This window comes from Lagopus muta, chromosome Z (genome assembly GCF_023343835.1).
Source record: "Lagopus muta isolate bLagMut1 chromosome Z, bLagMut1 primary, whole genome shotgun sequence".
In the NCBI taxonomy this organism is placed as follows: Eukaryota; Metazoa; Chordata; class Aves; order Galliformes; family Phasianidae; genus Lagopus; species Lagopus muta.
This window is the reverse complement of record NC_064472.1, coordinates 74443394-74462077: the sequence shown is the minus strand read 5'-3', so window position 1 is coordinate 74462077 and position 18684 is coordinate 74443394. Positions and strand designations below refer to the sequence as shown.

General features: G+C 53.7%; 1 protein-coding gene across 1 annotated transcript; it reads left to right on the top strand.

Moving 5' to 3' along the window:
- Window positions 1–10166: 10166 nt before the first annotated feature.
- On the top strand, window positions 10167–17792 carry XPA (XPA, DNA damage recognition and repair factor). The gene is made up of 7 exons (XM_048931851.1): window positions 10167–10390; window positions 11086–11335; window positions 11774–11893; window positions 13683–13788; window positions 15123–15288; window positions 15854–15971; window positions 17060–17792. Exons 1-7 carry the CDS (start codon window positions 10256–10258, stop codon window positions 17206–17208), a joined length of 1044 nt encoding a protein of 347 aa, XP_048787808.1. The 5' UTR covers window positions 10167–10255; the 3' UTR covers window positions 17209–17792.
- The last annotated feature ends 892 nt before the right edge of the window (window positions 17793–18684 follow it).

Here is an 18684-nt window from a genome sequence, read left to right as displayed (position 1 = left end):
GAAGTGTGTATGAAGGACAGGTGTGTCACTGAATTCCTCCACGAGGAAAAACTGGGACCCACTGACAGCAGCAGATGTGAGCACGCAGGGAGGGGTGGGCAGTGTGTTTCAGTGGTGGTGGCAGCGGGTGAGCTCCGCTGGTGCAGATGTTAACAAGTGCAGCATGCAGGCTCTTGTTCACTGCTGATGAGAATGCCTAGCTAATGGTGGCTGCTATGTTAAAACAATGTGTTCTCTAGCTGAAAATTTCTATCAGTGTTACTGTGCTCTTTGTATCTGATGCCATTTCAATGGAAATAAATAGGAAGCGTTACTTTTGGGGCAAGCTACATACGTGAGATTTACGATCAATTTAATGTACGGATTCCAAGTGCTTTAAGATCCCCTGAGTCAGCAGCAGGCTCTGTTCGGGTAATCTGCTTGCTTCTGATGGGCATCTAGGTAAGTTCTGCTGCCCAGAACCGCCATCTAAGCATCGCTGTGCCCTTGTACCTGCCTCCCAGCAGCTCTTGGCACCAGTGATGCCAGATGAGAAGGTCTCACTGGGAAGATCTCAGCAGAGTCTCAAGGAGACTGTAGCATATGCTTGCGGGAGCTTTCAGAGCTGTCTGAAAATCACGTGAAATACAGAGGAATGCACCCTGCTTGCCCTGCAAAGCGCACAGAAATTATGCGCTTTTCCGATCTGTCTGCCTTAAAACATCTGTATTTGTAATCAAAACACATCGCTGCGAAAGTCTACGAAACGCATTTCAACCAAACAGAACTTAAACTGTTAAGAAGAAACTGTAGTCAATGCACATTTTGGAGCAGCATCATGTCCGCCAGGGCAGTTTTAACATGGCAGAGCACAGCCCAGCACTGCCAGCCCTTGGAGAGATGTGGAGGCTTCCGACAGCAGCATCCCAGCGCTTTCCAAGGACCCATGGTAAGAATGGCTCTGTCTTCACCTCTCTGTCACATTGGACGGCGGTGCTGCTCTGTAGGAAAGCCCCAGGCTGCAGAATGACACAGCTGAAGTTTGGACTAATTCAGGAGTACGGGGCTTTCACTGCATTTGTTGTGTCTCTCAGGGCTAGCTCCTTTCATTTTGAGAGCAAGAAAAAGCATCAGCTTGGAGCTGGCTGCCTCATTCAGAACTGCACAGCGTGAGCTACAGCATGAGTAATTTCATCCACTTCAGTTTCTACAGAGACGAAACTCCCTCCTCTAATCTTGATGGTTTCTTTTCAGCAAGTGTGAACACACAGAGAACCAAACCATTATTTGCACTTATCGTTCCATAAATTACAGATTCAGAATAACATGGTTTAGAAGAAACAGAAATAGATAAAAAAAAAAGGAAACAACTCAAAGGTCTGTCAGATATGAAAAGCACATTCCTGCGCAGTACACTGGGTGGTCTGCCTGCAGGCTGTTTTCAGCACACATGGCACAGGGGACCGGCAGCGTGCATACAGATACGGCAGCATCACAACGAGCGCAGCCCAGCCCAGTGGCTCACCTGCACAGCGAAGCACAGCTAGCTGTATTTCTCTGCCTGGCAGCCAGGTGGGCTGCGGTGCTCTGGCTGTACACCGGCTCTGTAATGAACCCCGGTGGAACTTTAAAAACCAGACAGATAGAAGCTGAACTGAGCAAAGGGAGACGTTCCCAGCGGCTCGGGGCTGCATGGCAGGTGGAACTCCCGGCTCGGAGTGCCCAGAAAGCAGTGAAGCTGCTGAGAGCCGTGCGCTACAGCCAAGTGTGTGACGGAGAGCAGCCCAACACGAGTGAGAGCTCTGGGACTTTGAAACAAGACTTTCAAAAGACACAAAAGGCACACAAGACTGGGAGGAGCATTCATTCTTTTTGCAGAAGGTTCTCTGACTGCAAAACCTTGACGTTCCCAAAACTCTTGCTACCTTCGGGAGAGAATTACTGGCTTTTGTACCAAATGCAAAGCATTTTAGAAGGTACTTCTTGACTTCAGTGCTTGCAGCTCAGCTAAGTTAAAGCCTTTGCTACTGTCTTCGCTATTTCTGTGTAAAAATCACAACGTACTGAAGACGTAGGACAGAAGATACCGCCTGGTTTGGGCAGCCCCCAGTTAGAGAGAACGTACGTGAGTGGTACATGCGCTCTGCCCGACTGCAGTAGCTGATGAGGCTCCACTCCTTAGCAATCCACTCTCATTCCTACGGCGCTGGAGTCACTCGTCCCGTTTCCTCAGAGGACCAAAACGCAGCAGCGCTCACCAACAGAGACAAGAGCACCCTCTGGTGGTCATTAACGCGGATATTAATTAAAACAGGCAGTTAATGCAAATGGGCCACTAAAGCATGCACGCGCGTGCGCTGTACGCTGCCGGTGCTTTCTCTGTGCAGCGACAGGACTGTGTACTGTTTATTCATACAGCCCCTGCTGATTTAATTGAAACAATACTTGCTGTAGTTTAGGGCACAATAAATCTTTCATTCGTGATGTTTGAAATGTTCAGGGAGTTTCTCGAGAAAGACAGTGGTGGAATGTAACGTTTTGTCCATCTGTCAGAGGCTTTATTAGAACCTGTGGCAGAAATTAGCACATCTGCACGGAGGTGAGAAGAAAGCAGTGCTTTTATGTAAAAGCAGTCATGTTTGCAGGTCTCGGTGGAACCCCTTGGAGCTGCTATTTAGTGATGTGTTTTAAAAGCAGCCTGAGCACAGCATTCCATAATGCAAAAGTCAGGATGCGATAGCTGTGAGATGTAGAAACAGTTAGAAGTGCCATGTGAGTACAGCTAGGTAACTTACAGGCAGCTCTGGTCAAATTAGTTCAGCCTGGAGAAAAGGAGGCTGCGGGGTGACCTCACTGCAGCCTTTCAGTACCTAAAGGGAGCCTGCAGACAGGAGGGGAGTCAGCTCTTGGAAAGGGGAAATAACAGCAGGACAAGGGGAAATGGTTTGAAGTGGAGGGAGGGCAGATGGAGGTTGGATGTCAAGGGGAAGTTGTGTGCTGTGAGAGTGGTGAGGTGCTGGAACAGCTGCCCAGAGAGGCTGTGATGCCGCGTCCATCCCTGGAGGTGTTCAAGGCCAGGTTGGATGGGGCCATGGGCAGCCTGGGCTGCTGTGAAATGGGGAGGTTGGTGGCCCTGCGTGTGGCAGGGGGTTGGAGCTTCGTGATCCTTGAGGTCCCTTCCAACCCTGGCCATTCTGTGATCCTGTGATTCTGCAATAGCTGGGCTAGCTTTGTGCTGAGCAGGAATTACAGCATCAGAGTGCCAAGGTGAGAGATGCAGACTGAGGCTCGCTTCCCAAAAGCAGAAGACAGGAAGAATCATCTGAATGAGAAGCGGCCAGAAAGCATGCTGGGATTTCCCGTGCGAGCCTGTGAGTCAGCACTGCTCGTGTGCCACGTGAGGAGCTCTGCCAGCACCATTCTGCCCAAGTGAAGGTGACTTTTGTGCTGTATGCACACGCATTGCTGGTTTTTTGGTTTTTTTTTTTCTTTTTAACCTGCTTACATGTATGTTACATACCCTTTTTTATGCACGCACGCACATTTTCGTACGTGTGTTTTATGTTTGCCAGTGTTCAATTCTGAGCAGAATAATCCCTTGGGGGAATGATTGAGCCAGGAAGTTTCCCAGCACCATGTGAACAGAGGAAATAAATGAAAAATAAAAATAATAATTAAAAAAAAAAAAAAGACACATTTAAGTTAAGGCTAAAGCTGAACTCTTGTCTCTACTCTGCAGTGGGTAAACCACTCCCACTGACAGCAAGAGGGACAGGCACAGAAAATCATGACATGGGGTAAAGCACGCCGTGCTCTGGAATGTACCATCAAAGGTAGCCTTGCTCCACGGTGGGGCAGCAAAGCAGACGTGTGCTGAAACCTGCGGACCTTTGGGGTGATCTGTACCAGCCCCTTCAGGCCGAACGGCGCAGAGCAGCTAAGGAACCCGCTGGGCGTCGCCAGCACTTCATCACCTCCGCTCCTGACCACCTGCGGCTTTCACAGAAAAGCTGTAAATAAATGAACAAACAAACAAACGAGAAGCTCATCAACACTTCATCGACAGCCCTGAAAGACGCGCGGAATTCGGGACCCCGTGCGAATTTCAGAAGGGAGAAAGCGAAACAAACTTCTGTTTCAACAGCGGTGAAACAGACAAAAAGCGATTTGGGAAGACGCAAACTTCGGCTGTCCAGAACCGAGGCTGTCGGTGCTACAGAAAGGTTTATCACCGCGCAGAGCATCCCGGCCCGCTCGCATTCCTCGCAGCGTGGGGCCGCAGCACAATGGTGGGCAGCGGCGTGTGACACGGAGCGGGCAGATGTGCGGGGAAGTGTGAATGCCTCTGCTCAAAGGCGAAGCCTTCCATTGCCTCCGCATTCAAACAGGGGGCTGAAAACGGCGAGCCTTTGACCCCTGATGTAATTAAAACTTTTGGCTGAGGGGAAACTGTAGTCTCCCGCAACAAAAGAGGTGTGCTTTCGCAAGATCTCAAATCTGCCCTGGAGGAGACAAAGATCCCCCTCCCCCAGCGCTCCCCTCCCCCAAATGGCCCCGAGCTCCGGGCAATCGCTGGACACAGCGCAGCCTTCCGAAAAAAGGGCTCTGGAAAGCGGCGAGCTTCGGCGTACTCGAGCCGCAAAGAAAGCCAGCCCAGGAAAGAAGCCACCTCGGACACAAATGGAAGGATCTCTCTTTCCCTTTCAGCTCGGGGCAAGACGCGGATCGGTCAGGAACGCTTAGACTTAGAAGGGAATTAACACAGCACTGCAGCCAATGTCTCAGACCTGTAAGGAAGTAGTCAAGAGCAGCGCTGACGCTTCTAATTTTCCTTGCGAACAGTTTTGGTTTAATCAAGGGTATCAGAAACCCACTTTTTTTTTTTTTTTCTTTCTTTTTTTTTTGTGTGCGTCTTGTTCCAAGGAATAAATCTGTTAGCGCTGCGTGTTGAAGTGCTAGTGTCAGTGCTACTCCTTCCCTCCCCGCACAAACAACTTTTCCCCTAGGCAAGCAAAACAAAGACGACAAAGTCAACTGACCCAAGGGATTCAAGCAGAGACTTAAGACCCTGATCAATAATTACTGTCAGGTCACACTCAGAGGACACGCTCAGATCACGTCTGAAAATTCGAATGTTGAGGGTGGTGTAGCACCTCAGAAGTGCAGCACCTCCTAGCCCTGCACTGCTAGCAGTTCCACGCCATGTGCTGGTTACACATTTTTCTCACAACTCGGGTGCTGTGAGCCCAGAATAAACGTGACACGTGTATACAAAATACGTAGGCCAGTTGTGAACATCGACTCCGCATCCCCCTCCTCTGCTCCTTCAGCACATTGAATCAGACACAGTTCCAGGTCGCATCATCCATCCTGAAGAGCAGAACCGGGCCCTGGGGGAAACCACCAGGATCAAACCAGTGCACGGCAGCACCAGAACGTTTTGCAGAGATTTGCAACTAGTGGAGGAGACTCATCTTCCTGAAATCCTGGGAACAGAGATGTGATTTTCTTGCTGCAGCCAACTTCATCTGCCATTGTATGGCTTTCTCTTCTGGCCGCTGCGCACGTTAGAACAACTCAGGCTGACTTGGAATCACAGAAACGACCTCTTTATGGTATTGCCAAAAGTGAGGGGGGAAAAAAAAAAAAGAGCATGATACTTTGAATCATGTACAGCATAAGCCCCAGGTTTCTTGATAAATACATTCTCAATCTCCTTAAATACTTGAGGAAGATCAGAAGGACACGCTTTATTCCAGAACACTCGGCCTTTCACCATCAGTACGGCCACATCTCCTGTTCCTGAAACTAATATAATAGATGACGTATTGATTTTCTGTCTCAGAAATGCCCGAGCTCCTCTTAATAGAAAGAAAAAGGTAATTAAAGAATTAGGCAAAGTTTCTTAAGGTTTCTGTGTTGCTATGGGAAAGGTTCCTGCATGCATTAACTAACTGACAAAATAGGAATATTGATAGGGGGGAAAAATGCATCTGTTCACACATCCTTTTCATGTGATATGCGAATATTCCCGCAGAACAAAACAAGCCGGGTTGTAAAAGCAAAGGCTGAGTGGTGCTTTAAGGACAAAAGGGTCATTAGCAGGGTGCTGCTGTTAAGGAATTCCAGCCTGATGGCTGCTTTTTTTTTTTTTTCTCTCCCCCTTTTAACTTTATTGCTCGAGCCGGAATTCACAGAATTCATGGCAGTTAAGAGCTGTCTTCAAACCCATTTCTGTGACGTTGTCTATGGGTCGTGGGTGAGGTAAGAAAAACCTCCCGGTGCCTCAGTTTGGGGGGGCTGGGGCAGGGGGGGAGGGGAAAGAGAGTATTCTTTCCTACATTCCAGCTATTCTCGTTAGTCTTCGCATTGAAGACGGCATCAAAGGCGCTTGCGTTTCCCAGTTCCATTTTCCCACTTTTTGTGTGGACGGAAGATGGATTTTCCTGGCCAAATCCCGAAGGAGCATTTTTTTTCTCTGGACTACCAAGCGGCAACAGAAGTGTGCGGTCAGCTCCGTGGTGACCTCTGACACGAAAAGAACAGCATTTTTCGTCACTGACGTATTGGTGTCCACGGACGTGAAGTCAGCGATTGCTGTTGGTATTAAAGGTATTCAGAGTCCTGTTTGGGAAAAGTAACAGAGAAGTCACGCACAACACTAAAAAAATAAGAGATTTAGGTCGCGATTTCTCACCCTATCACGTTCTGCATCTAGAAAATAACAGTAAACTTTGCACGAAGACATCCCGTCAGGGAAGAATGCCGGGTTTTGTCTTTAAACATTTGCACTTCCATTCTTGCCTACCTGTTCCTTTCAGATGCGCCGCTCAAGCACTCAACACTTCTCCTCCATTATCTATCTGTTCGACCAAGACGATCTGCATCAACTGGGAGGCGATTAATGGAGCACGGAGACAGGTCGCATTACTATGGAAATCCCCTCCTACAGCTAGCGAACAAGTGAGGAAATGTGGCAGAGATGGGGATCGGTTTACCCTGCCTGCCCCACTCGGAGCATCAGGATGACTCAGTGGTCTCTGAGCCAGGCGCTACAGCAGAGCTAAGCAGAGCAGCCGGGCGCCCAGGCAGCTGCGCTCCCTTCACTTCCCCCAGGTCGCCTGCTTCTTCTTCACCAAGAAGGTTGGAATGCTTTGCCGTTTATTTATTTAGGGTAGCGCTAAGAAACAGGTGCCTCAAACCCAATGGAAGCTCTCATCTCAAAGGGTATTTTTTGCCTCACGTCCCCAAGGATGCACTAAATGTCTCCTCTCCAATAAAAAACGTCTGAAATCATTGGGCAAAATCCAATTCCTTAGTCATGCTAAGAGGAAGCAGCCAACCACTTAATCAGCCTATGTGTATTGGCCGCTCAGCTGCTGACTGCACAACTCAAATGCAGCTGAAATTCATGCGGCCACCTGAGCCATCAGACGGAGAGGGGAGAGATTTTTCTGCATTGCCACTCCCTTCAGTGGACCAACCCAAGGAAAATGAGGTGACAGTGGATGCTTCTCGTGGAGCAAATATTTTCACTGAAGGACAGAAAAAAAGGTTTTGTTGTAGATGCGCAACCACGTGCGGATTGCTATTAATACTTTGTGGACACAGAAATAAATACATGGCGAGGGAAAACGTAAATATGCAGCACAGCAGCTGCTCTGCAAGTGACTCCCAGTACAGACGAACGGAGGCTGGTTTGAGAGATCCCACCACACATGGTTCCAGATAGTAAATAACACCAGAGGGTGATTCTCAGAGAATAGGAGGAAGAGGCACACTGACCGGGATACCAAATCTGCTCGGTCCTGTTTCCTCCACTGGGCACAGGCAAACACTGAGGGAAAATGAAAAATGAGGCAAGTATGAGCTTCCTCCTCCGCAACACTCCCACGGCCCCCAACTATTTTCAGAGCAGGGGGACTGCTGCGTCTTCAGAGGGCGTTCATTCACCGACTACGTGGCCTCTCCCCATTCCTTGGACAATCTTGCCCACGCCCCAGAGAAACACCTTCCATCTGCATCATGCACAGAGCAGAGATGTGGCGTGCGCTGCTCCCGAGGCTCCATGCAAGGAGGGACCTTCTCATGTGGCTTCCTACCAGCGTACATCAGACCACGCGTCCTTGGACACTCAGTCCAATCCGTTCTCTTTGAGCCCTTGGGATGAGACAGGCTTCAGGCACATCCCTTCTGAGTAGTTTATTTTCAGGGTGCAGGGCCCAGACGTACCAAACTGCTTCTTGGGAGAGGCGGTGCTGGGCAGCTCAGCACTCTCACTATTTTCCAGTTTCCTTCCCCACCTCCACTATTCCTTTCTGAGGAGGAGGAAACACAACTGGATGCAGTGCTCACAGCCAGAGCATCATTGTGCTTCCTGGTTTGTTCTCCGTCTCTTTCTGTACAATTTGCTGTGTTTTTCCAAGTACGAAGATGGCAGCTATGCAGTCTGTGCGAACCAAAATGCTCACCCCTGACAGGCAGCAACAGTTTCAGATACACCACCACCACCACTTATGTACAGTTAGGACTAGGTTTCCCCGAGTGCATCATTTGTGTACCCCGAATGCACTCCTTTTTTTACCACCTAGACACCCACAGTCCCTCCACAGATGACCCTCGTCCTTGACAAGGGTTGTATTGCCAGCAGACAAGGGTTGCAATGCCAACTCCACAACGGCTGTGTTGCCAGCAGGCACTGCTGTCTTACTGCTCACCCTTTCTCTCCTCCAAGAAAATGCTGAGTTGTCAAGTGCCATTTGTGAAGCCACTTCCCCGCATTCGGCTGCTCACTGATGCTCCATTCTACGGCCATGAGTTAATGCAGGCCTTCCCTTGCTGATCAAGGACATCCACGACTGGCTACCAGCAGCCAAGTAATTGCAGCCACGAGCTGCCTGGCATACCACACCTGAAGAGCTACCTAAGTGTGCTCAACCTGGTGGTTGGTATGGTTTGATTTCTGGGTGGTTCTGTGTGGCATCAGGAGTTGGAGACAACGATCTTTGTGAGTCCCTTCCATCTTGGGATATTCCACATTCTGTGGTTGCCTCATCTGCTGAGAGAGGCTGAGAGAGCTGGGGCTGTGCAGCCTGGAGAAGAGAGTTCTCCAGGAGTCCTGAGAGCAAGTGCTCGGTATGTACAGAGTGGCTGTAAGAAGGAAGGGGACAGACTCTGTAGCAGAGCCTGCTGCGACAGGACAGGGGGAAATGGTTCCAAACTGAAAGAGGGGAGATTTACATTGCATGTGAGGAAGGAATTTTGACAGTAAGGGCAGTGAGGCACCAGCACAGGTTGTCCAGAGAGGTGGTGGATGCTGCGTCCCCGCAGACAGCCAAGGTCAGGGGATGTGGCTCTGAGCACTGATGGAGCTGTGGGTGTCCCTGTTCAGTGCAGGGGAGCTGGACTAAGTGAGATGCCCTTCAGAGGTCTCTTCCAACTTAAAGGATTCGATGACTGTATGGTTATTAACTCACGCGCAGCCATTAGGGCATGCATATTTAACGAGCATAAGCAATAGAGTGCATACTGCCTTCTTTTGACCATGAGAACCAGGAGGACCGTATTTGATACATGTTCTGGTGGGAAGGACAGCTGGGAAAGATATTCTGCTCAGATTGCTTGGTCAGGGTGATCCCGAGGAAAAGGAAAACCCACAGAGTGTTGCTCCATTCCCTTGCTCGAGCCCCAGCTGCGCTGCATGGCTCGTTGCGGACCACGGCCTATTCTGTTTAAGTGCCTCGCCTCTGAATTTGCTTTTGTTTATAGATTCTTCTAATCCTAATGCCGATTTGGTTGCATAACAGCAATATCCTCCTATGCTCAAAAACCCTTTACTGGTACCAAACGCAGCTTCAGCTTGGGGATGACACAAAGAGCAGCGCTCCAAAGTTCGTTTCTCCCGGCTCTCCGATGGAACGCGGGAGGCACTAACAGATAAGAATCCCGCACGGATCGCGCACGGGCAGAACTGTTTTCAAACACGCGGTCAATTGTTCTCAAAACGAGCGGTTGTTTTCCAAACAAAGAGCTCCCATTTCCGAATCTCTGAGCCAGCACGGCGCTTTCCGGCCGTCAGCTGAACCGAGTACCTGCAGAATACCTGCTAACAGGGCAGCCCCAGCGTCCGCTGACGGCGGGGCCATTTCCTGCGGGGCAGCGCCGCGATTTACGCGCGCTCAGCTTATCGAATCCCGGCTGGGAGGCACCGAGACATGCCCATTGCGGTACTTTCCGGCGTCCTGCAGAAAAGCCAGCGTGCCGCAGGCGGCCGGCGATGACTCGGCGATTCATTTTAGAGGGGAAGGTCCCGATACAAAATGTCCGCGGCAGCGGCGCCGGTCCCGTGGCCGTCTCCCGCATTCCGGCTGCGGGACGGAGCCGAACGCACGTGTCGGGCCGGGACATGAAGGTAATGGCGGCCGTGCGGGGCGGGCGGGCTGCGTCCTCGTCCCGCTCAAGGACGGCGGGAGCGACAGAAGGCGTGCGGGGCGGCGGGCGCGGGGCGGAAGTTAAAGTGTTAATTTTATTTCTGATTTCTCCGCTCGGCAAAAAGGACGTGCTGCTTTCTATTGAGGAAACAAGAAAACGTGGTGGCCGTTGGGTTTTTTTGGTTTTGTTTTTTCTTTTTTCCCGTTCTTTTGAAACACGCACGGGGCGAAGCGGTGGCTGCGTTCGGGGCAGGGCGCGCGGGGTTCCGGGCGGGCTGAGGACAAAGGGGTCACCGCCGGCGGCGCTGCGCCTCGCGGCCTTTTTTTTTCGTTTTTTTCTCTTTCCCCCCCCCCCCTTTTTTTTTTTTTTTTCTTTTTTTAAACCCTGTCGCTTCGCCGGCGCCGCGGCCGCCGCACAAGGCGCTCAAACGCCTTCGCGGAAATCGCCGGGCCGCGCTTTCCCCTCCCCCGCTCGCCGGAGCCCCTCGGGCCGGGCGGTGCCCCCGCGCCCGGCGCCACGCAGGCCGCAGCCCCCGCCCCGGGAGGGCCGCCCGCCCCCCCCGCTCCTCCCGGCGCCCCCAGCGCGGCGGCTGTGCGGCGAGGCGGGGCGACGGCAGCACGCATGCGCGCGGGCCTCGCCCCTTTCGTTCCCTCCCCCGCCTCCTTCTCTGCGCAGGCGCAGTGCGGCGGCGGCTCGGCGAGGGAAGGGCGAGCCGCGCTCGAGCGGGGGGGACCGGCGCGGCTCCTCCGCTCCGCCGCCGCCATGGCGGGCGCGGCCCCCGGCCCGGATGAAGGCGCGGCGGCGTGCGCGGAGGGCGAACGGCCGTCCGTCTCGGCGGCGGCGCTGGCGCGGATGGAGCGGAACCGGCGGCGGGCGCTGGCGCTGCGGCAGGCGCGGCTGGCGGCCCGACCTTACCCCGCCGCAGGTCGGATGGCGGCGGGCGGCGCCCCGAGCCCTTCTCTTGGGGCTGCGGGGTTCGGGGGGAGGGGAGGTTGGGGGGACAGTGAGGGGATAGTGGGGGGGGGGGGGGAGGGGGGGGGAAGGGAAAGGGGGGGTTGGGGCGCGGAGCCGCCGGGCGCCGGGCGGAGGCGGCGGGAGGGGGAGGGGGAGCGCGCGCGCGGAAGGCGGTTGGAAACGGGGGGGGGTGGCGGGAGGGGGGGGAAAGAGAGCGGCCGTGGGGGGGGCGCGCGCGAGGTCCCCCTCCCCCCACGGGTGGGGGGAGGGGGCCTTCGCGCGCGCGCGCGCTCCGCGCCTCCCCGCGCCGCGGGGGGGGGCGGTGTGTGGAGATCAAGATGCGCTCGGGCGCCCCCTGGCGGCGGCGGCGGGCGCTGAGGCGGCGCGGCGCGCGGTTTGTCTTCCGCAGGCGGCGTGCGGGCGCGGGGCCCCCCCAAGGTCGTGGACACGGGAGGGGGCTTCTTCCTGGAGGAGGAGGAGGAGGAGGAGGAGCAGCGCGGCGCCGCCGAGAGGATCGTGCATCCCCCCGGTAACGGCGCGGGGCGGGGGCGGGGGGACGCGGGCAGGGCGGTTCCGCGGTTTTTTTTTTTTTTCCCCTTCCCGGGTTTTTTAGTTCCCTCCCTGCTCTCCCTCCCCCCCATTCTTCCCGGCGCGCCGCGCCGTGCACACCGCTGCGCCGCGCCCGCCGGCACTGCGGAACGGGAAAGTGGGGCACGGCGCTGCCCTGCCGGTAAGAGCCGCTTCTGCCTTTTCGTTTCGCGATTCTGGTTTTGGGATGGCGGCGGCGAATCCGCCCCGCGTGTCCGGCAGAGCCACCCGCGTGCGGCGGCGGGTGCATGCCGACATACTGCGTCGCGATATTCTTTCCTCGGCAGCAAATGGAGGCGTCGCGATCCCGAAATAGATGCAGTTTCTTTTCTGGGAATGCCTTTGTCTCGCTTTGTTCTGCGCTGGATCAGCCGCAGCGTCGTGGTGCAGTGTCCCTCTTTGTTAGCCGGATTCAGTACGGCAAGGCGCAGCCCCGTGCTGTCGGGATGGTTTTTTTTTCTTTTTTCCTTTACTTTTTCTAAATCTTACTTCATTTTTTTTCTTTCTTTCTTTCTTTTCTTTCCTTTTCTCTTTTTTTTTTCTTTCCAAGAAAAGGCGTGGGGACGCGGGATGCCTTTGCAGCGGGCGGTTCGTGCTGTGTAATTCATGATGTCATTGTCCTAATAAAGCGCCTTTCTGCCGGGCAGCGCTGCCGTGCATTACGAAACGTGATGTAAGGGCACGCCATGCGGACGGGCTGAGCCGGGTCGGATGTCGGCTGGGCGCGATCCGCTCCCGGCGCGGCCGCTATTAAAGACGAACGATACCGCACGCCGCGAATTAACCTTCTTTTTTCAGGTTTTATTAATATTCTTACCCTGTTGCAGCGCTGCCTAGAAATGAGAACCGTGTAAGGCGTTGTATTTTTTTTTTTTTTTTTTTTTTTTCCGCTAGGATGGTTTTATTTCCTTTTTAAACGAACCTCCCCCGTAGCCAGCAGTTCCCCGTCGGTGTCACGCGGAGCACGAGCGGACGGCGCTGAGCACCCGGCGAGGACAGCACCCGGCCGGCGCAGAACGAGCCTGGGCTTGGAGCAGTGCTGAGAGGGCTTGGGGAGAGGATTGTAGTGGAGCTCCATCCCCATTCCACTCCTAGCAGCTCTCTGGCCATCCACCCCCGCTGCTGCCGGCCGAACACGGATCCGTGCCCGCCGTCCCGGGCGTCCGTCGAGCCCTCGGGAGATGCAGGCGTGTCGGGTGGGCGCCGGGCGGCCGAGCTGAGGCCGTTTCAGTGCCGGCTCGGCTGCCCCGCCGCCCCCCGCCGCCTTCCTCCCACCCGTCCCCTTCCCCGGGCCCTCCCTGCAGCCCCGTGCCGCGTGGTCGCGATGTGGGCCGCGGGGAGGGAGCGGTGGGAGCGGGCGTGAGGCGCCGCGAGGGAACCGTGGTGGGGGGGGGGCTGGGGGGGTCCTGCTTCGTTTCTTAGCCATTGTTAAACGGAAACCGAGGCGTGTGCTGTTGAATGCTGAAACCTGACGCTTGGTGCAGGGAAACTTCCAGCAAGTGTAGAAATGCGCCGGGGCGGGGTGTGGGCGCATGGCGATGGCTTTGCATCTGTATTGTATCTTCGTGGAAAACCGTTTATTACAGAGAACTGGAATCGGTGTGTAACGACTCGTGTGAAATACAATTAAATGTTAGTAAAGCTGCTTGCAGTACCACTCGCTTGCGTTCTGTTTAACGCGGTAGTTCTTGACAAGAAAAGGAAAAAAACGAGATCTTTCTTTCTGTTAGCGCCCGTGCTAGAATTTGACTATCTCATCTGTGGAGACTGTGGCAAAGAATTCATGGACTCGTACCTAATGCAGCACTTTGATTGGGCCACGTGTGATAATTGCAGGTATTGCAGACAGTGGGCGAGCCTTCATTTCTTTACGGTAGCCTTCCGTCCGAAGCACGGAGTTAACCGTAAAAACTCATCAGACGGGAGGTGCAGCGCCGACCTTTGTGTCCCGCGTTGCGAAAGCGGGGAGGTGGCGGTGCTGCCCCGCGGGTGCGGCACTGCGGGGTGCGGGGAGCCGGGCAGCGCGCTGAGTAACGCCGGCTGTGCGGGGGGAGGGGTGCGTGCCGCATGGCGGCGTGAAGGTGGGGTGCGGGGGATGGGGAGGGGAAGGGAAGGGAAGGAGCGTTGCCCGGGGAGGGGGAGGGAGGGCAGAGCGGGGCAGGCCGGGAGCGGAGCCCGAGGCCGGTGGGGGTGGGGATGGCGCGGTAGGGGACGGGTCGGTGAGCCCCATCGCGTCCCCTTAGCGCGGAGAAAGTGCTGGAAGCGCCGCGGAGATGGCTGGGGTGGGGAGACGCAGCCAACCACCGTTTCAGCAATGAATGGGTGGAGAATAAAAGATGGCTGCGGGAGCTCCGCGGGCAGGTAGCCACGTGCAGCCGTGGGAGCGGGGAAGCGGTCGGTGGGCAGTTCCGTCCGGGAGCTGCGATGGGCGGAGGGCTCACGCTGCCTTCCGTTCCGCGGCGCTGCGGGCGCGCACGCGGCTCTGCGTTGCTGCCGGCTTCGGTGCTTCCTGCCCGGCGGAGCTGCTCCGCACCGAGCGATCCCAGCTGAACTCAGGATACGGGATAATGTGAATTTTATTCTATTTTTACTTAGTTATTTTGCCTTTAATTGAGGAATGCCGCCGTGGGCAGACAGCTTTTCATCTGCAAGCTGTACGTTTTAATATTTCCAGGTTTTGGTGTTCTTGCCGCTCTGTCTGGCAGTGGGAAGCTGTCTGCGTTGCTCACCTTAGCGATCCGGGGCTGTGACTCGGCCGGTCGGCCTGGCTCACACTCCTTAGCTCCCGGCCATGTGTTGGGCTCGTGCTTTTGTCCCCTGAATGGCTCCCGGCTTGGGAGAAGTGCCCGAAACAATTTGTGATTTCGTGGCGCGGGGGTTACGTTCCTTGTGAGAAAATAAAAATCAGAGAGGAAAGCCCTTCAGGTTTCAGACAAAAGATGCTGAGTCTGTTGGCTGAAATGGGACTCGGTCCCGGGAAACCTGTCCTGCAGTTCAGCTGGGTCCTTGGAACTCCCCGTGAGCTGCATGCATAAAAACGGAGGGGATGGATGGGGGCTGTTGCTCTGCTGGAATTTCAGGAATGCATGCAGTCTTGATGGGAACTTGGGAGACTAAATAGTGCTTGGTTTTCCTGGGCAGCTTTCTCATTGTTACTTTATATCTTCCAGAGATGCTGAAGATAAACATAAGCTCATCACAAGGACAGAAGCAAAAGAAGAGTATCTTCTGAAAGACTGTGACTTAGATAAGAGGGAACCGGTGCTTAGATTCATTGTGAAGAAAAACCCTCATAATCCTCGGTGGGGTGACATGAAACTTTACTTAAAACTGCAGGTACAGAGAAACCTGGGACATTTCCAGCTCTTCTTACCTCTGCCTGACTTTGCCAATAACCCAAAGCTGTAACTGAAGTTTGGGTTTCTGAACCGTTTGCTAAGGGTGGGAACGTTCAGTCCAGCTGTGTAAATTCTCTCTGTGGTTGAAGTAGAGAGGTGTGGTCCAAACCCACGCAGACATCCACGTGTGAGAGCGTTGTCGAGGCATCCAGCACGCAGGTCTGCCTGCCCGTGTTGCACAAGCAGAGGTGCACGGCCTCGTGGTGCAGAGCACGGTGTGCAGCATGGCCCTGCATGGCCCGTGGCAGGAGCGGCAGCTTCTCGTCTGCTGCTTTGCTAAGGACGCTGCAGCTCTGCTTGAATACGCATGGAATTGCAGCTGGGCTTGAACTGGGGTGAGCTTGCCCACCTTGCACCGTGGAAAGTTCAGATTTGTGAGTCAGTATTTCCAAGGCAGAGGCAGGATTCATGGTGAGACTGGTGGTGTGCGTAAAGTACGCTCGCGAGTCAGATGCTCCTGTCATTTCAGGGCAAAAAGAAACACATCTGTGTCCATCCTGTAGGTAATCAAGCGTGCTCTGGAAGTGTGGGGGAATGAGGAATCCTTGCAAGAAGCAAAGGAGCAGCGCCGTGACAGCAGAGAGAAGATGAAACAGAAGAAGTTTGATAAGAAAGTGAAAGGTAAATGGGTAAACCTGGACAATGCGGTACCTAAAGCAGTTCTGTCAGTTCGTTCCTCCATCAACCCAAAACGCTCAGTTTTCAGTATGACAAAATGGAGGTCCATCGTTCGTGGCCCGTGGCAGTGAGCTGGGAGCAGTGTGGTCTGCTCTCAGAGCTGACCAGAGATGAATTTCAACAAACAGCGTGTTACAGAGCTTTTTCAATTCTTTGGTATCGTGCCCGGTGTGCCTTAGGCATTCCCAGCTTGTGTTTTTTTAGTGGGTATCATCCTTACTATTCCAAGGTAACATTTAGAAGAGTTTTCAGCTGGAGTAATTCTGACCAATGCTTTCAGCTCCGACATGCTGGCTGTTTTTACAACTGCACGTTTGTTTCTTAGCCAGAGTCTGCATTGCCCACATCATGCCTGCTCAGCTTCAGGTTCTCATTCACTGAGCCTGGAGGAGGCAGAACATAGGATTGAGCAAGCATGGGAATTGCAGCAGACTGCAGCCAGGATGGTGGAGTGCAGGGCAAGGACAGGCCTTGACTTGAGAGTGCTTGCACCCTGACTGACTTGGTTGAAAACGTTACCACCCTTTGCTGCTTAATATTCCTGCTACCCACTTTCAGCATGCAGGTCTGCACCCGGTTCACTTTGCTGCCACAACTGCACACCCAACTCACACTGCAGGGCATGAAGCTCAGAGAGCACACTGTGAGCAGAATGGAAAGCTCTTCCCAGTCCTGTGAAAAAACAGGAGGTGGCTTTACAAAAGGCTTTTTTATGGAAGGTTCCACCTAAGCTTTCTAGATGTCATTGAAGGGCAGCGCTTAAAAAGGCAGTGGGCAAGACGAGCTCCCTCCAGATAGAAAGCTCCTGTGAGCTATTCTCATGGTACCTTTCAAATCATGTAAACGAGGTGAGGCTACGTTGGCTGCAAGGCAAATCAAAACTTGTTCTTGCAATACCAGATTTGCCTTCACGTTCATGGAAGACAGTCAGCGAGCAGACTGCCAAAGTGCAGGCCTCGGAAAGGTGGGTGGCTTGAATTTTGTTAACTGACACTTCAGAACCCTCAGAAAAGCTGTAAATTTCTCGCCAGAGCTTCGCCGTGCAGTGAGGAGTAGTTTGTGGAAGAAGACAGCCAGTATCCACGAACACGAATACGGACCAGAAGAAAGCGTTGATGAAGAAACGTTCAGGAAGACGTGTACTGTGTGCGGCCACGAGTTAACTTACGAAAAGATGTAGTGCTAATTTGTTTGTTGAAATTCATTACCATCATTTTTAATCATATTCTTTATTAAAGAAATGGCAGTTGGGAACAAGCTGTTAGCAAGCTCCATGAATAATACAGTCAGTTCTGTACAGAAGAAGGTTAGGCTTCCCAGCTACATCTTAGGGGAGAGCATGCACATTTTTAACAGGCTGGAAATGGCTGCCTTGTGGGATGAGAAGTTGGCGTTTCACCCTCGTTTTACATGCTGATGAAATTTAAACAAGGTAGATTTCCCTCTACTCTTCCTTCAGTCAGAGCTGAAGGAAGTCTCTGTATTTGCACCAGCTGTTAGCTGATGTCAGCTCCCATATGTCTCAGGCAGCCAGTTCCTAAGCGCTGCCCAGGTGGTTGCAGTGCCGCCAGGCTGGAGATGGAGACCTCCAGCTTGATGGAGGGAGGTGTCCTGTTTGGGGATTGTTAAAGCAAAGCACCGTGCTGAAACATTCAGTCAGGTTGCTGCCATGTTCTATACTATGAAGGCTTAAGTATCCTTCACTGATTTCTTTTCAAGTTTTGGACCAAAAAGATGACTCTTACAGTAAAAGCGTATCTTCATTTACCATCCTGGTGTGTGTGAGTGGTTTCTGGTAAAAACCTATTGGTGGGCAATTGGTGGGGAGAAGCATTCCAGGGTAGATCTGTCTAAACTGAGCCGAGTGTTGTTTGTTTGCACGAGAGGTGGACTTTGGTCCAAGTTCAAATTCCTCAGTTTTTCAGCTCCTCACTGCTCTTACACAGTGACCAGGGAACGCATGTGGAAATGGCCACCGTGAGGGAGCCTTCTACCAGCTGTTCTGTATTTATTCACCGTGAAAACCAGCGAGGCAGTAGGGGAGCCAGGACCCCCGTGGCTGTGCAGCAGTGAAACAGGGCAGGGAGGAAGGCTGGTGGTTCTGCTGACAGACCTTCACTTCTCAGCAGCTCTCCCATGGTCTGCAGACCACCGAGGGCAGAGGGTCCTTGGTGGGAAAGGAAACGTGTGTAGAGTTGGTTAGTTATCTGGAAGGCAGGTGACCCGGCAGGGCTTTTGGAAGAAGGCTCCGGGCTTTCAACACGGCAGGCCCATCAGGCTACGTGTGCTGTGGGTCCCAGGCCTCCCCTGCAGCTTTGGGGCAGGAAGGGTGCTGTGCAATGGCTGAACAACCTGCCTCCCTGCAGGCTGTGACAGTCAGCCTGCAGCAAACACCGGGGGCCCCCGCTGCCCCATAGCAGCACGTGTGTGGGGGCAAAGGAGAGGGAAAACCTGTGTGAGCACGCTCCTGGCACCAGGCAGCACCCACACGTGCATCACTTGGCTGTGCACGCAGGGTGGGTTTGTTAGATGCCCGTAGCACACAGATGGAAGGTGCCTGTCAGCGTCCCAGCAGTGGCACAGGGGAAAGAGAAGCGCTCCATGACCGTCTGCTTCTCGCACCCGTGCAGCTCTGCTCTGCTTCAGCAGCTCCCCC

Coding starts and splice junctions, on each gene's coding strand:
- XPA (XM_048931851.1), top strand. CDS start 10,256: ATGACTCGGCGATTCATTTTAGAGGGGAAGGTCCCGATACAAAATGTC. Junction 13,789..15,122: donor GCCACGTGTGATAATTGCAG/GTATTGCAGACA, acceptor TATATCTTCCAG/AGATGCTGAAGATAAACATA. Junction 15,289..15,853: donor AACTTTACTTAAAACTGCAG/GTACAGAGAAAC, acceptor TCCATCCTGTAG/GTAATCAAGCGTGCTCTGGA.